Raw genomic sequence first — 21,231 nt, forward strand, 5'->3', positions numbered from 1 at the left:
TTCTCCTCCTTCGCCTGCTCTCCCAACTTTACCTTCTGGTTTTTACCTTTATGATCTTTGACCCACACACTTTAACCCAAGTGGTAAATGTAGATCAATGGATCTCTCAGTAAAAAAAAAAAAAAAGAAAAGAAAAAGATTTTTTTTTTAAAGGATGCTTTCAGATGTCCATGATACAGTCATACAGATCACCCTCAAGAGTCCCATATGAGCCTTGGCTAGTGTGGTTCAGTGGGTGGGGCATTGTCCCGCAAAAAGGGTCCATTCCAGGTTGGGGCACGTGCCTGGGTCCCTGACTGGGGGCAGGTGAGAGGCAACTAATCATTGTTTCTCTCACATATCCATGTTTCTCTCCCTTTCTTTCTCCCTTCCCCTCTCTCTAAAAAATAAATAAATAAAATCTTTTTTTTTAATCTTAAAAAAAAAAAGAGTCCCAGGTGAATCGCTGGCACATGAACTTGTTCTGAGCCTAGTGGGTTGGTTATTGGCCAAGACAAATTCATGACTAGATTCTGTGCACTGGTCCAAGTGAACATGGTTTCCAAGTAGAAGCAACAGGGAACTATGAGAATGAAAACTTTTCCTAAAAGAGTCCTGGTTACTCAAGGGGTATGGTAAGGTTTATTGTAATTATCGAGGGAGACCTCAGGATGAAGGATAGAATGCCTGTCTTCAGTTCAAAGAGACCTGGGTCTGAATTCTCACAGGTTGGTTTCCAGATGGTGACCCTCTGCAAGACTCTTAACCTATATGGAACCTCAGTTTTCTCATCTGTAAAATGGAGATAATAATGCTAATCTCCTGTGACACCAATGTGGAGGTAAATAAATGTGAAATGCTCATCATATGTGCTCGGCAGTGTAATGTATAAAATGACATATTCATTCAACAAATGTTATTACCACATAAAGTGCTAGACAAACCAGGGTGGGCAAAACACTGTAGTCCCTGCCTCGTGGTGCTCACAGGCTAGTGGGGCAGACAGAGAGTCACGGTGTAATTACATGGATAAAGAACTACAAATTGGAGATGAAATCCATGATGGGATAAACCTGGAGCTTTATTTCCAATAGAGCAGAATTCTTTCCCCCTGGCCTGCCCTCCCTTCCCCTCCCCACTCTCCCACCCTCACTCCCCACCTGGTATGGATGCTTGTTTTTTAAAAGTCGAGTTAATAAAAACTTAGAAGAAAAAAGGAATAAAAAAATGTGATAAATGCAGAGAGGGGAAAGTCCAGAGGGAAAAGTCCAAAGGAGAGAGCAAATAACCAGGGGCAACTGAGCTAGTCACTTTTTAACCTAGGTGAGGTAACTACAGGTAGAATGTTTTTGTTTTCCTTTAGTGACGTGAGGATCCTTCACGTGTACAATATGCTGAACATTTTGCAAAGAACTTTTCATAGTTGAGGTTTTCATATATGATCCTCTCACAAGATCCTAAGCAGAGATTATGACCTTCATTTTACAGAAGTGGAAAACAAGGTTTAGAGAGGTTATATACCATATTTTGCTATGTATAAAGTGTACTTTTTTGCCCAAATTTTTGAGGAAAAATAAGGATGAGCATTATATATCAGTAGTACCTAAATACCTTGTATCTGTTCTTATGTTTTATAATTATTTGTTACATAAAATTTCTTGTACCATAATATGTTCAAAAATAAAAGCTAAAATTCCTTTATAATACAAAAAAAAATAGCCCTGGCTGGTGTGGCTCAATGGATTGAGCACCAGCCTACAAACCAAAAGGTCGCTGGTTTGAATCCCAGTTAGGGCACATGCCTGGGCTGGGGGCCAGGTCTGTAGTTGGGGGCATGCAAGGGGCAACCAGTCCATGTATGTCTCACACATCGATGTTTCTCTCCCTTTCCTTCTCCCTCCCTTCCCATTCCTCTAAAACTAAATACATAAAATCTTTTTTAAAAATACAAAATGCAGCCCTGGCTGTTGTGGCTCCATGGATTGAGCACCAGCCTGCGAACCAAAGAGTCGCTGGTTGGATTCCCAGTCTGAACACATGCCTGGGTTGCAGGCCAGGTCCACAATCCAGGCACATGTGAGAGGCAACCACACATCTATGTTTCTCTTTCTCTCTTTCTCCCTCCCTTCCCCTCTCTCTAAAAAGAAATAAATGAAATCTTTTAGAAATACAAAAAACAAGTATCTAAATATAAATAAATAATTGAAGTGAAAGATTGGTTTCCTGAAAGTTTGGGTGAAAACTGTGGGTGTACAGTATACATGGGAGCACATTATACATGGCAAAATACGGTAACTTCCACAAAGCCAGACACCTCACTGATAGCTGTCCAAAGGTAAGACAAAATCCAGAGGTCTTTTGCTTCCATATCTATTGCTTTTTCATGATCTCATTTTTTTCTTTTTGAATTTTTATTCTGAAATATAGAAGCTTTCATTTTTTAATGTTAAAATATACCTTACTTACAAAAAGGTGTAGGAAAATATATGTGTATGGTTTAGAGAACACCTTGTAACTACCACCCAGGAGGAAGAACAGAATTTAACATACCTCAGAGATCCCTCTATGTACCCTTCCCCAAAAGTAATCCCTATTTTAAATTTTGTTATTCATTCACTCTTACCTTTTAAAAACATTTTTTATCATTTATGTCTGTCTTAATATATTATTGCTTTGCCTGGTGTTGAACTTAGATAAATGGCACCTTAGTTTTTGTATTATTCTCTAACCTGCCTCTTATTCCCAACATTTTGCTTTTGATATTATCCATATTGATTCATAGACCTATAATTCATTTTCACAAATAAATAATATTTCACTATGATGATACCACATTTATTTATATATTCCCCTTTTAAACAGACACTTGAGTTATTTCCTGTGTTTTGCTGTTTTAGCTATTCTTTCTGTTAAGGAAGATAAATGCATTTATTTTTATAAAAACCTTTCCACGATGTTATAAGTTTTGTGAGTTTAAATTCAGGTCCTATATCAACATTAACAGCAATATATAATAGGTTCTACCATTTATTTTCAGTTTACAATTAGTCAGGAACTATGTTAGCTGTTTTACACACATTTTTAAAATTTAATTGTCATAACATTCCTATCTGGTATGGATTATCTTCAAAGGTAAAAGGACTATTTTATAGGCAATAGAAACTGAGGTTCCTAGAGGCTAGACAATTCACCTAAGGTCAATTCACCCAAGCCAACATTGCAACTGAGTCTAATTCTGACATCCAGGTTCCTTCCAATTCGCTCCATCACTTAATACTATGCTGTGCACTAATAAACCAGCGTAATCATGTACTATAAGATATTTAGTAGGTCACATATGTATTTTACCCTCACCCAGGGATATTTTTCTTCTATTGCTTTTATTGAGAGAGGAAGGGAGAGAAGGTTTAGACAGGGGAAGGGAGGGAGAAAAAGAGGGAGAGATACATAACTTGGTTTCCCTTCATAAGTGCCCTGATAAGGAACCAAACCCTCAAACTAGGCATGTGCCCTGCCCAAGAATCAAACCTGCGACCTTTTGGTTTGTGGGGAAGATGCTCAACCAACTGAGCCACACTGGAAAGGGCTAGTTTCAATATTTTTAGTTATAACAAAATACACATAAATTCCCATTGCTGTACAACCCACCTCCAGCACTCTTACGATCATTATTTTGACTTTGCAGTTTGCTTATCTAATTTCCTATTATTCTTTTCGATTTTTTTCCACTGGCTATTTTCTTACCCCGAATTGATCATGCTTGCTGTCAAGTGACCTTTGGACAATTCTGGCCGGCTAGAGGTTTGCAAGCTATGGATCTTCCCTAGTCTTTCAAAAGGCGGTACTTGGTAAACAGCCTCTAGGGGAGCCGAGCTCCGTCAGCCACCTTCACCCCTTAAAGGTCACTCAATTCACAACACCCGGAGCAAACCAAAGCACTTGCTCTGGAATCTACCCGGGACCAAATTTCGAAAGTTGGTGGTCGATTTTGTAATGCTTTAAGTCTTTTAGACCAAAGGAAGCCCGCCTCTCCGTGGCAAGGCCGTTATTGGATAGAACGACTGTCAATCAGCAGGGACTCTATATGAGTGGCTGTCGGTTGCTCACTCAGGAAGGCCAGGGCGGTGGGGCGTGGCTTGAGTCCCTCCGGGCGAAGGAAGCGCGTGGGTTACCGTCTCTGCGGTAATATCTGACGGCACTCCGTACTAAGTGGAGTAGAAAATAAAAGGGACGTCTCCTCTTCTCCTTCCCTGCCCGGCAGGCGTAATGGCAGAAACCGCAGTGACTGGAGCCAGCGGGGAGGCCGTGGCGGCGGTGGCGGCGGCGGCGGCGGCGGTGGAAGGCTCCGCGGGAGCCGCGGGCTGGTCTTTGGGTCGCGGCTTCTCGAGCTACCGGCCCTTCGAGCCCCAGGCGCTGGGCCTCAGCCCCAGCTGGCGGCTGACCGGCTTCTCAGGCATGAAAGGCTGAGGCTGCAAGGTCCCCCAGGAGACGCTGCTCAAACTCCTGGCGGGACTGACGCGGCCGGACGTGCGGGCCCCGCTGGGCCGGGGACCGGTCGGAGGCCAGGAGGAGGCTGCCCAGGAGGCCGGCCTGCCGGTCATGGCGGAATCCAGCCCAAGTTTTCCAGCCCTGGGCATTGGCTTGGACTCCTGTGTCATACCCCTGAGGCACGGAGGCCTGTCGCTGGTGCAAACCACAGACTTCTTTTACCCCTTGGTGGAAGATCCCTACATGATGGGACGCATAGCTTGTGCCAATGTGCTGAGTGACCTCTATGCCATGGGCATCACTGAGTGTGACAACATGTTGATGTTACTCAGCGTCAGCCAGAATATGTCTGAAGAGGAACGAGAAAAGATAACCCCACTCATGATCAAAGGCTTTCGCGATGCTGCCGAGGAAGGAGGGACTGCAGTGACTGGTGGACAAACTGTGGTAAACCCTTGGATTATCGTGGGTGGGGTTGCCACTGTGGTGTGTCAGCCAAATGAATTCATAATGCCTGACAGTGCAGTTGTTGGGGATGTGCTGGTGTTAACCAAACCCTTAGGCACCCAAGTTGCTGTCAATGCCCACCAATGGCTGGACAATCCTGAAAGATGGAATAAGATAAAGATGGTGGTGTCCAAAGAAGAGGTAGAGCTGGCTTATCAGGAAGCCATGTTCAACATGGCTACCCTAAACAGAACTGCTGCTGGGTTAATGCACACATTTAATGCCCATGCCGCCACGGATATCACAGGCTTTGGTATTCTGGGACACTCTCAGAACCTTGCAAAACAACAGAGAAATGAGGTTTCCTTTGTCATTCATAATCTGCCAATCATTGCCAAGATGGCTGCCATCAGCAAGGCCAGTGGGCGCTTTGGGCTCCTTCAGGGAACCTCAGCAGAAACTTCTGGGGGGTTGCTGATTTGCTTGCCAAGGGAACAGGCTGCTCGCTTTTGTTCTGAAATCAAGTCTTCCAAGTATGGGGAGGGTCACCAAGCATGGATCGTGGGCATTGTGGAAAAGGGAAACCGGACGGCCAGGATCATTGACAAGCCTCGGGTTATTGAGGTCCTACCTCGTGGGACCACCGCCGCGGCTCTTGCCCACGACAATTCCAGTGCCTCTTCTGAGCCGAGCTTGTGAGATGGAGTAGCAGAAGTTGTTTGGACCTTGGAGCCTTTGTACGCAGTCATGGATGATTCTCAAGAGTTGATTTTAGGAACAAATTTCCAGAGGCGGCTGCCCGAATATCAGTTGCACAGTTGCCCTTTCTAGGTGATTTCAATCAGCCCGTCACAAACTGCACATTCCAGGGCCAAAAGTAACATTTTGGACTTCGGTGGGGAGGTTTGTTCAATTTCTGCTTGGAAGAGGAGCAGAAAAACCTGTTTCCTCTTTCCAAGAGCAAAATGAGGTTATTCCAGTTTGAGGGAAGTGCCAGGGGGGAAATATCAGAAGCAAATAAATTTGGATTAATAGAGTTGATAAATCTAAACTGTTGAGAAAGATCTTATAATGCAGTGTCAGATTCTTGATTAGATTTTTCTGAAATACTGTCTCTTTCCTGCTCTGGACAAGAGTTGAGCAGCTTGTCCAGTGACTGGGAAAGGAGGACCTGCAACCACTGACTTGGTCTCTGTTAATGAAGTCTCTCCCTCTAAACCCCTTTAAGGACTGGGAGAGGCAGAGCTAGCCCCAGAGCCCAGGCCTTGGTGGTCACTGAGATGTTAAACTTTGTGCTGAAAATTCCTGGTGATTTAGTCAGCGACATGATTTCTAGTGTAATAAATTAAAAGGACTTTGTTGGAAATTCTTCTGGCTAATGTTTGGATCCTTGGAATTCTGAGTCTTTTAAAGTCTGATAAAAATGAATCAACTGATACATTTAGAGTCTGGCAAAGTAGAGAGTTTTCTCATGTTTTCTCCAGTCCTGGACCAGGGGATTTAACACCCAGATTTAGGTTTGCATCTTCCCCTGAGTTGACAGAAAAGGACTCAACAGCATAAGAAACCCCAGGGGCTAGAAGGTGGGAGAGGAAATAGCAAAAGTGTCCACAGTTGTTGGAAAATGAAAAGTAGGTGGAAGAGGGGTAACTGACTTAGCAGAAGAGAAGAAGCCAAAGTGTAAATGCCTTCAGAGTTGGGGAATACTAACCGGCAGTGAGGAGATATGCCCCAGAGGTACTAGGGCAGGTGGGATCAAAGGTGGGTGTAAAAACATACTCCTTGAAAGTTTATCCAGGGTAATTATATCTTTGACGTTCTGAAACATCTCCCCTATTCAAATGGCGGGGAGAAGACTGCTCCTCACCTTGGCAGGTAAAGGGAGGTTTATACTCTGGAAAAATGTGAATGAAAAAAAAAAAGTACTGCAAAATCAGAGCTACTAGGCACACCAGAAGACAGGGGGCCTGACCCAAAACAGAATAAAACCTGGAAAATGAGGCCCCAAACCCCTTCCTCAGCTGTTAAAAACACACTGCAGGAAGCTTATACCACTACTGGAGAAAATGAATGTGCCCCCCCCCCACCAAAAGGCCTATAAATAGAAACATTTAAGGAGCCCCCCAGTCAAAATCCCTGTGTGTGGAAACCTCCCAGTTGAAAAGCTTCACTCAAGCACATTCTTTTTAATACCTAATTCTTAAAAATGAGCAGTCATCTGAGGCAAGCCTCCAACTTGAAGGAAGACAGCTTACAACAAAAAAATTCAGGAAAGGGACAATATAGGGAATGGGAGAAAAACCAGAAGGCAGACATAAAAGAAGGTAAAGTATTCATAAAGAGATAGGAACAAAGCACTTAGAACAGAAAGTACAGCTACGATTTTAAAATTTAGCAGAAGACATACAAGATAAGCTGAGGAAATTGACCAGAAAGTAGAACCAAAGAAAGATACACAGCCCTGACTGGTGTGGCTCAGTGGATTGAGCACAGGCCTGTGAGGCAGAGTGTTGCTGGTTCGATTCCCAGTCAGGGCACATGCCTGGGTTGCAGGCCAGGTTCCCCACGGTGTGGGAAGGGCAAGAGGCAACCACACATTGATGTTTCTGTCCCTCTCTTTCTCCCTCCCTTCCCCTCAGTCTAAAAATAAATAAATAAAATGTCTTTAAAAAAAGATATACAATAGGAGGAGAAATATGAAAATCACAGGTGAGCCTGGATGTTCAACATCTAAGAGGCATTCCAGGAAGAAGTAATAAAGCAGAGAGAAGAAAGAAAATTTACCAAAGACTAATACAAGAAAGTTTTATGAAACTCAAAAGCTGTGTAACTACCTCTTGTTACCCAGCATGGTGAGTAAAAAAGACACTAATTTTATTATTCAAATTTAATAAAGAGAACCTATAATAATAATAATAAATGTTTACATAGTAGATACTCTTTGCCAGGCACTGTGCCAAGTGTTTGATATGTATCAACTCGTTTAAAATTCCAATAACTGGCCTTGGTTGGGTAGCTCACTTAGACAGTTGGTCCCGATACACCAAGTTTGCAGGTTCAAAACCCAGCCAGGCCACATACAAAATCAACCAATGAATGCATAAATAAGTGTAACAACAAATGAATCAATCTCTCTGTCTCTCTGTCTCACTCTCTCGCTCTCTCTGCCCCTCTCCCTCCCTCCCTCTTTCTCTCTCTAAAGATCAATAAATAACAAGTTCCAACAACCTCATTTTGTAAATAAGGAAGCTGAGGTGCAGAGAGATTAAGAAATTTGCCCAAGGTTACACAGGCAGTCTTCTAGGTGGTCTAAGTCCACAGTCCATGCTTCTAATCACTATGCTCTCCTAAAATCTTCTGGAGAGAGGGGAAGATCACATACAAAACTTTGGGAATAAGAATGGAATCAGACTTCTCAACAGCAAATTGGAAGCTAAAAGCCAATGAAGAAATCCCTTCAAAATTCTCAGAGTAAATACTTTGCTATGTATACTTTTATACCTACCCACATTTTTCAAAAATGTAGCATAAAGATATTTATAGACATGTTAGGTGTCCAAGTGGTTTCAGCCCATGCACTCTTTCTCAAGAAACCACTGGGAGATGTACTCCTGCAAAACAAGGGAGCAAACCAAGAAAGAAAAAACATGGGGTTCAGGAAATGCAACTCAGCAGAGGAGGAAGGTGAAGGGAGGTATCTAGGTAGAGCAGGCCTGGAGAACAACAGTCCATGCTGGAACGGGGGCCTGGGAGGCTTTCCTTTTCGGAAAAGGAAAGTGGAATGGATGCAATAACGATGCATTTAATTTTGTAAAATGTTGTATTGGAAAGTTAATGGAAGATGTAAAAAGAAGTAGTGATAATTATATAGAAAACAACTGGGTCCTAGAGCAAATTAAGCCTGAAACATCAGGGGAGGCAAAAATGACAAAATTGAATCTGTCCTACTTCGGGCACAGCATGAGAAGGCAGGGTACTTTGGAAAAGGCGATCATGCTGGGAAGAATAGAAGGCAGCAGGAAAAGAGGAAGATGAAATATGAGATGGATCAACTCAGTAAAAGGAGCCATAGCCATGAGTCTACAGGAGCTGAGCAGGGCTGCCAGGGGCAGGACATTGTGGACATCACTCATTCAAGCCAGGACTTGGAGCTGACCAATAGCATGTAACAACAATATAGAAACCAGCAAAGATTAAAAGAATGAGGCAGATCGACTCTGGCCAAACCAAAACCTTGTATAACAAATTAAATATAATCATATACAGTACCCAGCAATGAATTTTTATTTATTCTTTTTTCTTTTGAATATATTTTATTGCTTATGCTATTACAGTTGTCCCATTTACCCACCTTTATTGCCCTCCCTCCCACCTGCTTTCCCCACCCTCCGACTTCATGTCCATGGGTCATACATACATATAAGTTCTTTGGTTTTTCTATTTCCTATACTATTCTTAACCTCCCCCTGTCTATTTTGTACCTACCATTTATACTACTTATTCCCTGTACCTTTTCCCCCATTTTCCACCCTCCACCTCCCTGCTGATAACCCTCCATGTGATCTCCATAGCAGTAAGTATTTACATAGCTAATAAAGTAAATACACTTTAACAAAAAAAGATAACTGATTGATCACATCAGTTTTTCTTCTGCACAAAGCTCTTAAATGGCTTTCCATAAAGTTCCTGCTACATATCTCCAACTTTATCTCATGGCACTGCCCCTGCCCCTCTCAGCAAACTCTAGCCCATGAACCTTTCCATGGTGCTTTAAACAAACCAGGATCCTTTGTGCTCCCAGTTCCCTCCATCTGGAGCCTCACCTCAGGCTCTCTACCTGGCTGGCTCACTCACAGTCCTGGCTCAACTCAAATCCTCTTCATAAAAGCCCCATCTTACCTTATCCAACACTTAGCTAACTCTACCTATTAATTGGCTTCATATCTCTTATCCTAATCTGTAATAATCTTGGGACTTTTCTAGTTTACTTTATAATTATCTCTCTCTGCTAGCATATAAACTCCAAGATAGCAGGGGATGTTCTGTATTCCCAAGCATCTAGAGCAGTGACCCTCTATGTTCAAACTTTCCTTGCTCCTGTTGTCTCCTGGCAGTAGAAGCTGAGACCACCAATCTCTTAAAGCAAGTCTTTGGGAAAGAAATCTGAACACTGGTTCTGTTTGCCCACTTACACAGCTCTCTAACTGGTTCATTTTCGAGCTTGGGGTGGGTAGTAGAAAGGGGAGGAAAATGACTGGGACTTCCCTGGCCTGGGCTCTCTTAGTTAATTTAGAAAGGAAGAGGGGTTCAGAGCAAGTGCGTATCCAACATTCCCTTGTTGGGGTCTGGGCATCAAAATTAAGGTAGCAGTGCCTTGGGCAGATATTAGAAAAGAATCACAGGTACAAACAAAGGTAAGGAAGGCAATGAAGGAAAAGGAAGAGGAAGAAAAGGAAAAGGGAGCCAAAGGTACAAAAGAAAAAGGGAAGTTGAAGCTTGAGGAAGATGAAGAAAAGGGACAGAAAGGCAGAAGAAAAGCCAGTGAGTAAGTAGGTGACCTTAGCACAGACCACGCACGTGTGAGTGGCCTCCTTTACTCCCTTGCTGGAGTAGGGGAGACTCCTTTCATTTGCTGAGGAGCACGGAAGACTGTGATGCGCTGCAGCCTATGCCTTTCTGGGCAATTTCAGACGAGTCTCTGGGTCTCGGTCTTCTCATCCATTAAACAGGTGCAGCCATACCCACTTAGAGCAGGGGAGTCAGAGTGTAGATCCCATAGGACATACTTCCATCAGTTAATATTTGTTTGATCTAGTCAAGTACAGGCCCTGGAGAAACAAATGCCTGACACTGCTTCTGTTCTCCAGGAGACCCACTCTGGAGTGACATCTAGAAAAGGGACATCAGGCATCTCCAAAATAAGCTGAAAAGTGGTAGTACCAAGAGAGCTAGTGTGGGTGAACTGCTACAGATAACTAACTTGGTGGTCAGTGCTCACAGCCAGTCTTTGCAGCTGACTGGCCTGGGTAAATCCCTCCCAGTGACCTGCCCACAGCAATCAAGGCTCAACTGCAAGAGGAGGGTGTGTTCAGCCCACATGAAGGGCATACCTTGAGCACCCAAACTGGGTGCTATGGGAGGCTGTGCCAATTGACCCTATGTGACACCAACTACATTAGGTCATGCTACCAAGACAGAGAGTCATAGAAGCTCTACCAAATACAGAGCAACAAACACAGGGAGGTTGCCAAAACGAGGGGACAAAGAAACATGGCCCAGATGAAAGAACAGATCAAAATTCCAGAAGAAAGAACTAAACAAAATAGAGATGAACAGTCTATCAGATGCAGAGTTCAAAACACAAGTCATTAGGATGCTCAAGGAACTTAGTGAGGACCTCAACAGCATAAAAAAGTCCCAGTCAGAAACAAAGGACACACTAATTGAAGTAAAGAACAACTTACAGGGAAGCAACAGTACAGTGGATGAAGCCAACAATCAGAGCAATGATTTGGAGCATAAGGAAGCAAAAAATAAGCAATCAGGACAACAAAAAGAAAAAAGAATCCAAAAACATGAGGATAGTGTAAGCAGCCTCTGGGACAACTTCAAGCGTTCCAGCATTCACATCATAGGGGTGCCAGGAGGAGAAGAGAAGGAGCAAGGACTTGGAAATCTGTTTGAAACAATAATGAAAGAAAACTTCCCTAATTTGGTGAAAGAAATAGCCATGCAAGTCCAGGGAGCAAAGAGAGTCCCAAACAAGATGGATGCAAAGAGGCACATTCCAAGACACATCATGATTAAAATGCCAAAGGTTAAGAGGGATTCTTAACCTTTCTTAACCTAAGAAAGATAAAGAGAGATTCTTAAAAGCAGCAAGAGAAAAGCACTTAGTTACCTACAGGAGAGCTCTCATAAGACTGTCACCTGATTCCTCAAAAGCAACTTTTCAGGCCAGAATGGATTGGCAAGAGAAAGTTGAAGTTAGGAAAAGCAGGAACCTACAACCAAGATTACACTACTCAGCAAATCTATCATTTAGAATTGAAGGGCAGATAAAGAGCTTCCCAGACCAAATTAAAAAAAAAGGAGTTCATTATCAGCAAACTATTATTATATGAAATGTTAAAGGGACTTTTTTGGGAAAAAGATCAACACTATAAATAAAATGTCAACAAATACATGTCTATCAACAATTGAATCTAAAAGACAAACTAAACTAACAAGAGGAACACAGAGAGAATCATGGATACAGGGAGTGTTTTGATGCTTGCCAGATGGGAGGGGTGTGGGGAAATGGGTGAAGAGGATAAAGAAGTACAAATAGATAGCTACAGAATAGGCATGGGGAATGTAAAGTACAGAATAGGAATGGACCATCCACAGAACATATATCCATGAGCCATGGATTGAACAATGGTGTGGGGATTACCTGAGTGAGTCGGGGGTGGTGCTGGGTGGAGGAAGGCCAAGGGGGATAAATGGGGGAAAATGGAATACATAATCAATAAAATACTATTTTTAAAAAAGAAAACAAAGTTACCTCCTTTGGGAAAGAAGTCATGGAGGTCTTCCCAGAGGAGGTGGCTTTGAAGAATGGCTCTGCAGATTGGGGGGAATTTGGAATTGGATATGCAGAGAAGGGTAATGGGCATTCCAGAAGCAGTGGACTGCATGAGCTAAGGCAGGAAGTGGGAGAGCAGGGAATGTCTGGCTGGATTTCAGCATGTGTGGAGGGGGGCAAGGCTGGATAAATAAGTCAGGGAAGGAGTTCTAAAGAGTGTTGGTGACTTATCCCAAACAGGCTAAGGCAGAGATTCCTAAAAAGCCTCTGTCATGACTCACCCTGAAACATTTAATAAAAACAAACCCTTTTAATTATAGCAACACTCTTTCTCCCTTCCCCCAGTACAAAACTATCAAGCCCTATGGCTCTGCCTCCAGGAAGAACAGCACTGTGATAATTTGGAGATACAACCATGAACACAATACATATTGCCCTGGTCCTCCCAGCACACCATGAAGGGTCCTTGGAGGCCATCATTATATACATGGGGAATTGAGGCTCAGGAAGGGAAACAATCTTCCCAAGGGCATTGGTCAATAGGGTCCCAGCCACCTGACTCCCAGTTCCCATCATACTGTGTGGTCTCTGGGATCTCTGACTGGCCCAGGTTCTCCCACCCAACCAGCTAATGGGCCTCTGCTACTTTGTGGTCCAGCTGCTGCCACCTCTTCCACTCTCCAGGGCTTCCCAAAGAGCAGTGGCACAGCTTGACTTTAATGGGGAAGGTGGCCAAACACTTCTGAGCAGGAGAAGGCCATGTGTGTTGATGCACACGTTTGTCTGTCTCCACCCATCCATCCTACATTAAACATTTATTGGCCTGCACTTGGGAAACATCTTTAGTTTGGGAAGACTAGGACACCCAGTCCAATCTTTGGGGGGGGCAGGGGGTAGGCTTATACAGGGCCAATCACAAAGGTGGACCAAAAGACAAGACCAAGCACACTGACTAAAGCAGGAAGGTCCCATGGCCTAGATATTGCTGAGAGGAATGGAGAAAACTGACTGCATGTGGGGCTGAGGGTGTGGAAAGAGTCTGGGATGAGAAGTCTAGGTGATAGGTACAATCATATGTTCAGGTCTGTTCCCTCTCCCTCATGAGAGCCTCCCCTGCCCTCCAGTTATGTCCTGTACTGTGGCTGGGGTTGGTTGGTCTTCAGAGGATGATGCTGTGAAGCAAAGAACTTAGATGTCTCTGAAGGAAACTTCACAAGAGCCTTACAGATCACTCGCAGGTCTCATGGGAGGAAGGTAGAGACATTCCCAGAGAGAATGCCTCCTCCTTTCTGTCAGTCCCCAAAGACCATCTGACTTGTGAGCTCTAGAAGTCCCAGTCCCTGGCTCTTCAAAAACTCTGAGGTGCAGAAGACTCCTGAAAAAGTTGCTCTCCAAGTGTGTTTTATATTCCAGTAAAAGAGTTGGGTTTTTATATGAGAAGCTTAGCAAACACCAAGGAAGGTGCTGGGGGAGGTCCTTGGCTCCTGAAACTTCCAGTTCACAGACCCCTAACATAGCTCACTGCTCTGAACGTCAGGCCTGTGTGTCTACCTGCCCGCTGCACATCATCTGGATGCCCTAGAGCCAACTAACTCTCCATGTGTCCCAAACTAAATTTGTCATCTTCCCTCCCACCCCCAACTTCCCACGGATCCTGTGTCGTCTCTTCAGCAGTTGGCCAAACTACCCAACTATTTGCTCAAGCCAGAAACTCAAAACAGTTACCCAGGACTCCCTCTATTCTCCTGTGTCCCCTATCCAACTTCCATGATGCCTAATCCAGGGGCAAATTCAGTGCTCTCACCTAACCCAGTAGCTCAGCAGCATCCAAATCAAGTGTCCACTCATTCTGGAACACTCTCCTCTCTTAGCTTCCTTAACAACACACTTGGCCAATTTTCTTCCTGCCTCACCTGCCTCTTCTCCATTGCTCAACCGCTAATTGTCAGAGTACTCCAGGTCCGGTGTTGTCTGCCCAGATTCTTGTATTAGTTATGCTTCTGCAGTTCCATGGCTTTCAAGTACTGTCTAAATGTCTGAGGCCACCAAATCTGGATCTCTCCTATCTCTCCACTGAAGATTAGGCTCATAGCCCCGGCCAGTGTTGCTCAGTTGGTTGGTGAGTCATGCTCTACACTCAAAGTGTGGGGAGTCAATTCGCAATCAGTGCATGTACCTTGGTTATGGGTTTGATCTCTGGGTGGGCCATGTATGGGAGACAACCAATTAATGTTTCTTTCTCTCTCTCTCTCTCAAATCAATAAACATATTTTAAATTGTTTTTAATTTAAAGCTTAGGCTCAAACACACCTGCCTACTTGACATGCATCTTCAATTTCCTTTGTCATAAATCAAACTGCTGAGGCCATGTGTGTTCAATCCTGCACCTCATCTTCTTCATCCCAGTATGAGTCATCTATCCACTACATTGTTCAACATTCACAACCTGTAAACCATGCTCGATTCTACCCTTTCTCCCCTCCCTGTACTTCAATACCAACAAAGCCCATGTATAGATGTACCTCCAAAATATCTTCCCAATCATCCACTTCTCTCCACCTGTGCCCACCATCGGCCTGGCCCAAATCACCATCATCTTTGGCCTGGCAACTGCAGTAACCCATCTCCCTCCTTCTACTCTTGCCCTCCTCCAATTCGTCCTGGACACAGCAGACAGAGGGCTCATAAATACAAAATATGATTATATGGCTCCCCTCCCTAAGACCCCCCAGAGGGCTTCTGTAATACTTAAAATCCAAAGTAATAGAAAATTCATGGCTACATGGCCAGTAACCTGGCCTCGGTTTACTTCTCTAAAACCATACCCAACCACTCTCTCCCTTCCTCACTACATCCCTGCTATACTGGAATTCCTTTGTCTTCAGAACATGATGAATCTTTCCTGCTTTAAGCATTGGGGTTCCCTCTACCTAGAATTCTAGTCCACTCGATTTTTGCTTGGCTTAAATGTCATTTCTCAAAGGCAAATAACAGAAAAACCAATTAAGAGTGACTTGACCAACAGAGCGATTTATTAACTTACATAGCCAGCATCCTAAATTAGGTCATTTCTGGAACTTGTAAAAAAAAATAAAAAAAGTGGCCCAGCAATATTATCAAGGACTCAAGTCTTTTGTATCTTGCCATCTACCAGTCTCAGCTCCTGGGCTAGCTCTCCTCTCAATCCATTCCTCACATACCAACATCAAAGGTAGAAACTTCCTGTCCTTTTTTGAAAAAGAACTAAGAACCTCCCCCCAAAGTCTCTAATGTACTTCCTGTAACTGCTCATTGTCAAGAATGGGCCACATGCTCACCCCATAAGGCGACCGATGGCAGGGCAAAGGAGACAGACACATGATCAACCTAGTAGAGAAGGGTGTACCCCAGAATATAATCACGGTTCTTCAAAGACAGAGGCATGAAATGGGCAGCTGAGGAGGTAACCAACAATGTTTTACCGCATCTTCCCTGGACCATGCAACCTAAAGTTGCCCTCGCTTTGCATAATGTTTAAATACGTTTAAATTTGTTTTCATAGTACTTATCACCATTTGATGCAATATAGTGTACGCCAAACAGACTTGGAGGCCAAACTGAATTTGAAACCTGGCTACCACTTTCCTAGCCGATTAAATTACTCAATGTAATTTCGGTAAAATAGGAATGAGGATGATGATGGTATTACCTACTGTTGTGAGGCCTAAATAAGTGAAATGCTTAAAACAGCTGCCCTGGTGTCAGTTCTTCCTAGAGCCCAGCTGTATTCTGGAAATATTCTTGTAGCCGTACAATAAATTGCCTCCTTGCTAACACCCTGCATTTCCTACGGTTTAGACGGAGCGGCCCCCTCCTTCCACCGTGGTCCTTTGCAGGGCCAAAAGTGAAGCGACGCGCCAGCGCTCTCTCCTCCTCGGCTTTCTTTCTCCCCCTCGGCTTTCTGTCTCCTCCCCTGGTGGTAACTGGGGCAATACCTACACCTTTAAGATACTTGGTCACGTCTGAAAACAGTGGAAGGCAGAGGTCTAAGAGCTCATACTTGAAATTTGCTCAGTTGGTCCAGGCCGCATAAGGGGCGGGCTATAGCAAACTCCACAGAAGTGATGGGCCTTCCTGCGGCTCCGTCCAGGGAAGCAATCGCTAACCTGACCTGTGATTGGTCAGAGCCCCTTGGAGGCGGGCCCCAAGCTGAGCGCCAGTTTCCTCCGTGCGGTCCTGCCTGCAGGGCGCAGAGCAACCGGTCCAGTGTTGGTGGGGAAAAGCCGGAGGAGAGAGCACTGATGCCTCCGGGCTTTTAGGCTTCAGCCCGGAGCCCACGATCGAGGACATGTAAGATGTCTTTGCCCAGCCTGGGATGGTTAATCGCCCACCTTTCTCCCTTTTATTGGGGAGGGTCCCTCCGCGTGGTCGGAAGCTAGCCCCTGTGCTCCTACCCATCTCTCGGGTTCCAGCTCTGCTATCTGACCTCAGCCGAACTTTCTACCCTCATATACAAAATGGGCTTAGTGATGTACACGCGAGGCAGGGTAAATGGTGACGCCAGGTGAAGAATGTTAGAAGCAGCCCTGAGGGGAAATGCTAGTTCCTTGCTGCCCACCAGGAGTGGGAGGTAGAACGTGGCAAATGCAGGGAGGCACTTATATCTTGCTGGAGGAAACCAAGAAGGGCTTCTTAGGGGCAGTGCCGTGGACCTGCATGTTCTCTGTAAGAACACAGGACATAGATATAGATGCAGAGATAGGGGTGTGTCTGGTGGAGGAAACTGCAGAAGCAGCAGCAGGAGATGGAATGGGGAAGAGGTTATTGTTAGGTTTCCATGGAGTTTAGGGTCTGCGTAGGGGCTTGGCTATTTTATAGTCCCATAGAAAAGAGATGGCTTGTTTAAGAGCATCTAAGGTGTTAGTTGCAGATTCCCGCTGGAAACCCATGTCCCCCATTACATATCACTGAGATACCTGCCTGGGCCCTGCATGTCCTCCCCCACCCCTAACCCTGGGACCTGAGCTTCCACCCCTTTTTTCCATACCAGCCGCCGCCTCCATGCTGAGTTTGCTGCTGAAAGAGACTGGGACCAGTTCCACAAGCCTCGGAACCTCCTCCTGGCCTTGGTGGGGGAAGTGGGGGAGTTGGCAGAGCTCTTGTGAGTAAATGAAAGGGTTCCTGGAAGAGTCTTAATGTGGTGGGGGTGGGGACATTTATTTGATCTTCAAATATCCATGTATTCAATCTCCCCTTCTCACTGCAAGGGTCTGATCTTCCTGCTGGTGATAATGAGATGAGTCCCTGCCCTCTCGGGGCACCCAGCTTCCTGGGAGAGAAAACAGCGAGGCAGATCCAGGTCTAAGAAGGGGTGGGTGGTAACCGTCTGTTAGTCCCTGCCTTTAGGGTGGAATGAAAGGCGTTCTATAGAACTGGGGTCCCCCTACAATTGGGCCATATTCTGGTTAGGAATCTGACCACCAAACAGGAGGTGAATGGGAGTTTGTATCTGTTTCATTCTCTGCTGTCTTCTTACTGCCTGACACACAACAGACATTCAGTAAATATCTACTGAATAATTGGTAGGGCTCTGGAGGAGAGGGGTGGAATAGAATGGAGAATTATAAAATTGGGGTAAGAATTGATGGAGTTTGGACAGAAGACATAAACAGATTTTAATGGTAGAAAGAGCACTGTGCCTGCAGGGTGGTTTGGGTCCCCAGAAGAATTGGGGCAGGGAAAGCCCAGGTGGGATTACTCAGTTGGTTGAAACGTGTTCCTGTGAAGCAAAAGTGTGAGGGTTCAATTTCTTGTCAGGGTATGTAGGGGAGGTAACTGATTGATGTTCTCTTTCTCCCTCTCCCTTCGTCTCTTTGTAAAATCAATAAACATATCTGCGGGTGAGTATTAACAAACTTTTTAGAAAGAGAACTAGGGTGGGACCAGACCAGTGAGGGGGGCTGGTGTAGACCAGGGAGAGGTGGTGAAGTCTAAGCCAGTGAAGTCACTGTGGGGATGGCACAGAGGTGTGTGTGAGGGCAGGCTGTTCATTTATTACCGATTTATGAGCACCATCTGTGTACTTGGTCTTCTAAAGTCAAGAGATGTGGCCTTCCAAAGGATACACATCATTCCCATCTCCACAGTGCAATAAGATGGACAACAGATAAGCGAACTAATGTTAAAATATTGGAAATTGTGATAAGTTCTATAGGGAGAATAACCCAAGGTTGTGAGAAGGAAGGAAACAGGAAGACAGCTTTTCTAAGGAGGAGAAATGTGAGCTGAGACCTGAATGACAACAGGAAGGAGCCAGCCATGGGGAAGCTCTGGGGGGAGCAGGGGAAGATCATTCAAGGCAAAGTGCAAAGGCCTGTACAGTTTGACCTGTTTGCCAGGCAGAAAAAGCCAGAGTGACTTGTAGGTGGGGAGTTGGGAAAGTAGTGAATAATGACATTGGAAGAGGCAGGAGTCAGCTCATGCAGGACCTGGAGGGTGTGCATGGTCAGGAGTTTGGATTTTATTCCAAGCACAGCTAGGGGAGGTTCAGCAGAGGAAGGACAAAATGTAATTTGTGCTTTTAAAAGCTGATACCGGGCAGGAGTGGAAGATGAGTTAGCAGGCTTCTCCAGTGGTCCAGGTCTGAGATTTAGTCTGGGGGTGGCAGTTGCTAGACCTGGAGAGAAGGAGAATCAGGTCTTGACGACTAAAATGATCTCTTGCCAACTCTGTGGCTTAGGTGAGGACACAGAGGTCTGGGTGAATCATATGTTGGTGTCTCTTCCCCACCCTGGCTCTACCCAGGGCCCAGACGGGTTGAGCTGTCCTTGAAGGAAATTTCTAGGAGGTGGGAGCTGAGTGCTACAAGGACTGGGGTGCTCTGAGAGGGGAAGCCCATTGTTCTAGTCACACCTGTGTGTCTGTGCCTTTGTTCCACCCTCAGTCAGTGGAAGCCTGATGAGGAGCCTGGCCCCCAAACCTGGCCCCCCAAGGAACGGGCAGCCCTTCAGGAGGAGCTCAGCGATGTCCTCATCTACCTGGTAGCATTAGCAGCCTGCTGCCGTGTGGACCTGCCCCAAGCAGTGCTCTCCAAGATGGACACAAACCGGCGACGCTACCCAGCACATCTGTCCCGTGGCTCCTCCCGCAAATACACGGACTTGCCCTATGGGGCCACCTCTGAAGACCAGACCGTGGGGACTACAGACCTTGCCTGTGAATCCACACGCCAGGAGGCCTCAGCCTAGAACCGTGGACCCACCACCTGCAACTCAGCATGGCATCTGAGGAACAGGTGGTTGCCTGGCCATGGAACCTCATTCTAGCCCTTTCTTTCCAGCTCACTGGCCTGGCAGCCCAACGTCTGAGGTCTGAGGCTCAAGAACCTCTGGAAGACAGCTTCTTGGTACTCCTCTCTCAATAAAAGTTTTGTCTAGCAACTTCTGGATCCTTCCTGGGGAGGCTGTCTCAGCAGGTACTACAGGGGGGCAGCAGGGTTGCTCTGAACCCAGCTCCCATGTTTCTCTGCTGCACCTCCCACCTGCTGTGCAGAGATCTCATTTCTAGCAGGCCCCCTGTGGGATCTCTTGCAGGTCTGTTTCCCCTTTGGAGCCTCTAACAGAAGATTGGAGGCTGTACTTAGTGGTAACAGCCCAGATTTTCGAGACAGCACATCAGAGTTCAGATGCTGTATTTGATACTTACCAGCTGGATGATGTTCATCAGTTTCTTCACCTAAAGTGAAAATAATAGTATCTCCCTGATAGGGCGGTAAAGTTTAAGTCAGTTATTGCAGGTAGAATGCTTAGGACAGTGCCCGGCACATAGTAGGTACTTAGTAAGTTTGCAGTTATGTGTCTTTCAACTCAAAACATTTGGATCCCACAGCAGGAAACGTCACCAGTTAAGGCAGGCCCGGGCCCAGGACTGAGCCTCAGGACCCAGAGCAAATCAGGGTCAGGTCTCGGATGTGGAACAGAACAGGGCTTCCACTCCTCTTGGGCTTGGGCCTCTTGCCCCCCTCCCTTACCCTCCCAAGACCAATTTCTCATCCCACCTTTACACCTAAAGATATGGTAGTTGTGTGTAATTTATCTGTTGTGTGACCTCAGGCACATCGCTTCCTTTCTGAGATGCCTGTAACCTGCCTCCCTCATAGGGTGAGGTAATGCTGGGGGGAAAGACCTTTAAATTATTCTTGCCCTTATGGGCCTATTTCCCCATCAGTGAGATGAGTCATCATCCCCTTTAATGGCCTCATTCCTCTAGTGACCTTATCCCTCTTCACCAGTGACCTCTAACTCACCAGCTAAAAGTATCCAGATTGGAACTGCTTCAGCTTTGTTCCCAAACCACCCTGCTCCTCCCTACCAGTGAGAGCGGGAGCCTTATCCTTCCTGGTTTGATTTCATTCCCGCTCCTTGGTCAATTATCTCCCTGTCCCCCCAATACAATCAGCTCCTCTTCCCATTAGCCTTCCCACCGGCACAAAAACTAATCTCCCCGTAGACAAAACCAATAAACTTTTCCCAGCTTCACAGCCAAGCCTCTTGAGAAGGGTTGTCTATACCCAGCCACTTAGCTTCCCCATCCTCCCATTTATACCCTAACCCACTCAAGGCTGGCTTTTATCCGTACCCTTCCACTGAAACTGCCCCCACTTCTGCGAACTACAAACAGCAGGCACCAGAGCAGAATCTGTGCGGACCACTCTGTGTGAAACTTGCCTCTCGATTTTCCAAGTGTGACACTTCTGGATTTGTTTCCACCTT

At 45.5% G+C, this 21,231-nt stretch overlaps 2 protein-coding genes across 2 annotated transcripts; both read left to right on the plus strand.

Moving 5' to 3' along the window:
- The first annotated feature begins 4,081 nt into the window (after window positions 1-4,081).
- On the plus strand, window positions 4,082-6,280 carry LOC123825687 (selenide, water dikinase 2-like). Its single transcript, XM_045849302.1, has one exon. It carries the CDS (start codon window positions 4,246-4,248, stop codon window positions 5,611-5,613), a length of 1,368 nt encoding a protein of 455 aa, XP_045705258.1. The 5' UTR covers window positions 4,082-4,245; the 3' UTR covers window positions 5,614-6,280.
- Window positions 6,281-12,479: 6,199 nt separating this feature from the next.
- Window positions 12,480-19,899, plus strand: LOC123825448 (dCTP pyrophosphatase 1-like). Its single transcript, XM_045848820.1, has 4 exons — window positions 12,480-12,561; window positions 16,681-16,810; window positions 17,511-17,621; window positions 19,404-19,899. The coding sequence occupies exons 1-4, from the start codon at window positions 12,480-12,482 to the stop codon at window positions 19,705-19,707; spliced, it is 627 nt and encodes a 208-aa protein (XP_045704776.1). The 3' UTR covers window positions 19,708-19,899.
- Window positions 19,900-21,231: the final 1,332 nt, after the last annotated feature.

Source organism: Phyllostomus hastatus, unplaced genomic scaffold (genome assembly GCF_019186645.2).
Source record: "Phyllostomus hastatus isolate PE091 unplaced genomic scaffold, TTU_PhHast_1.1 phas_contig_64, whole genome shotgun sequence".
Lineage (NCBI taxonomy): Eukaryota > Metazoa > Chordata > Mammalia > Chiroptera > Phyllostomidae > Phyllostomus > Phyllostomus hastatus.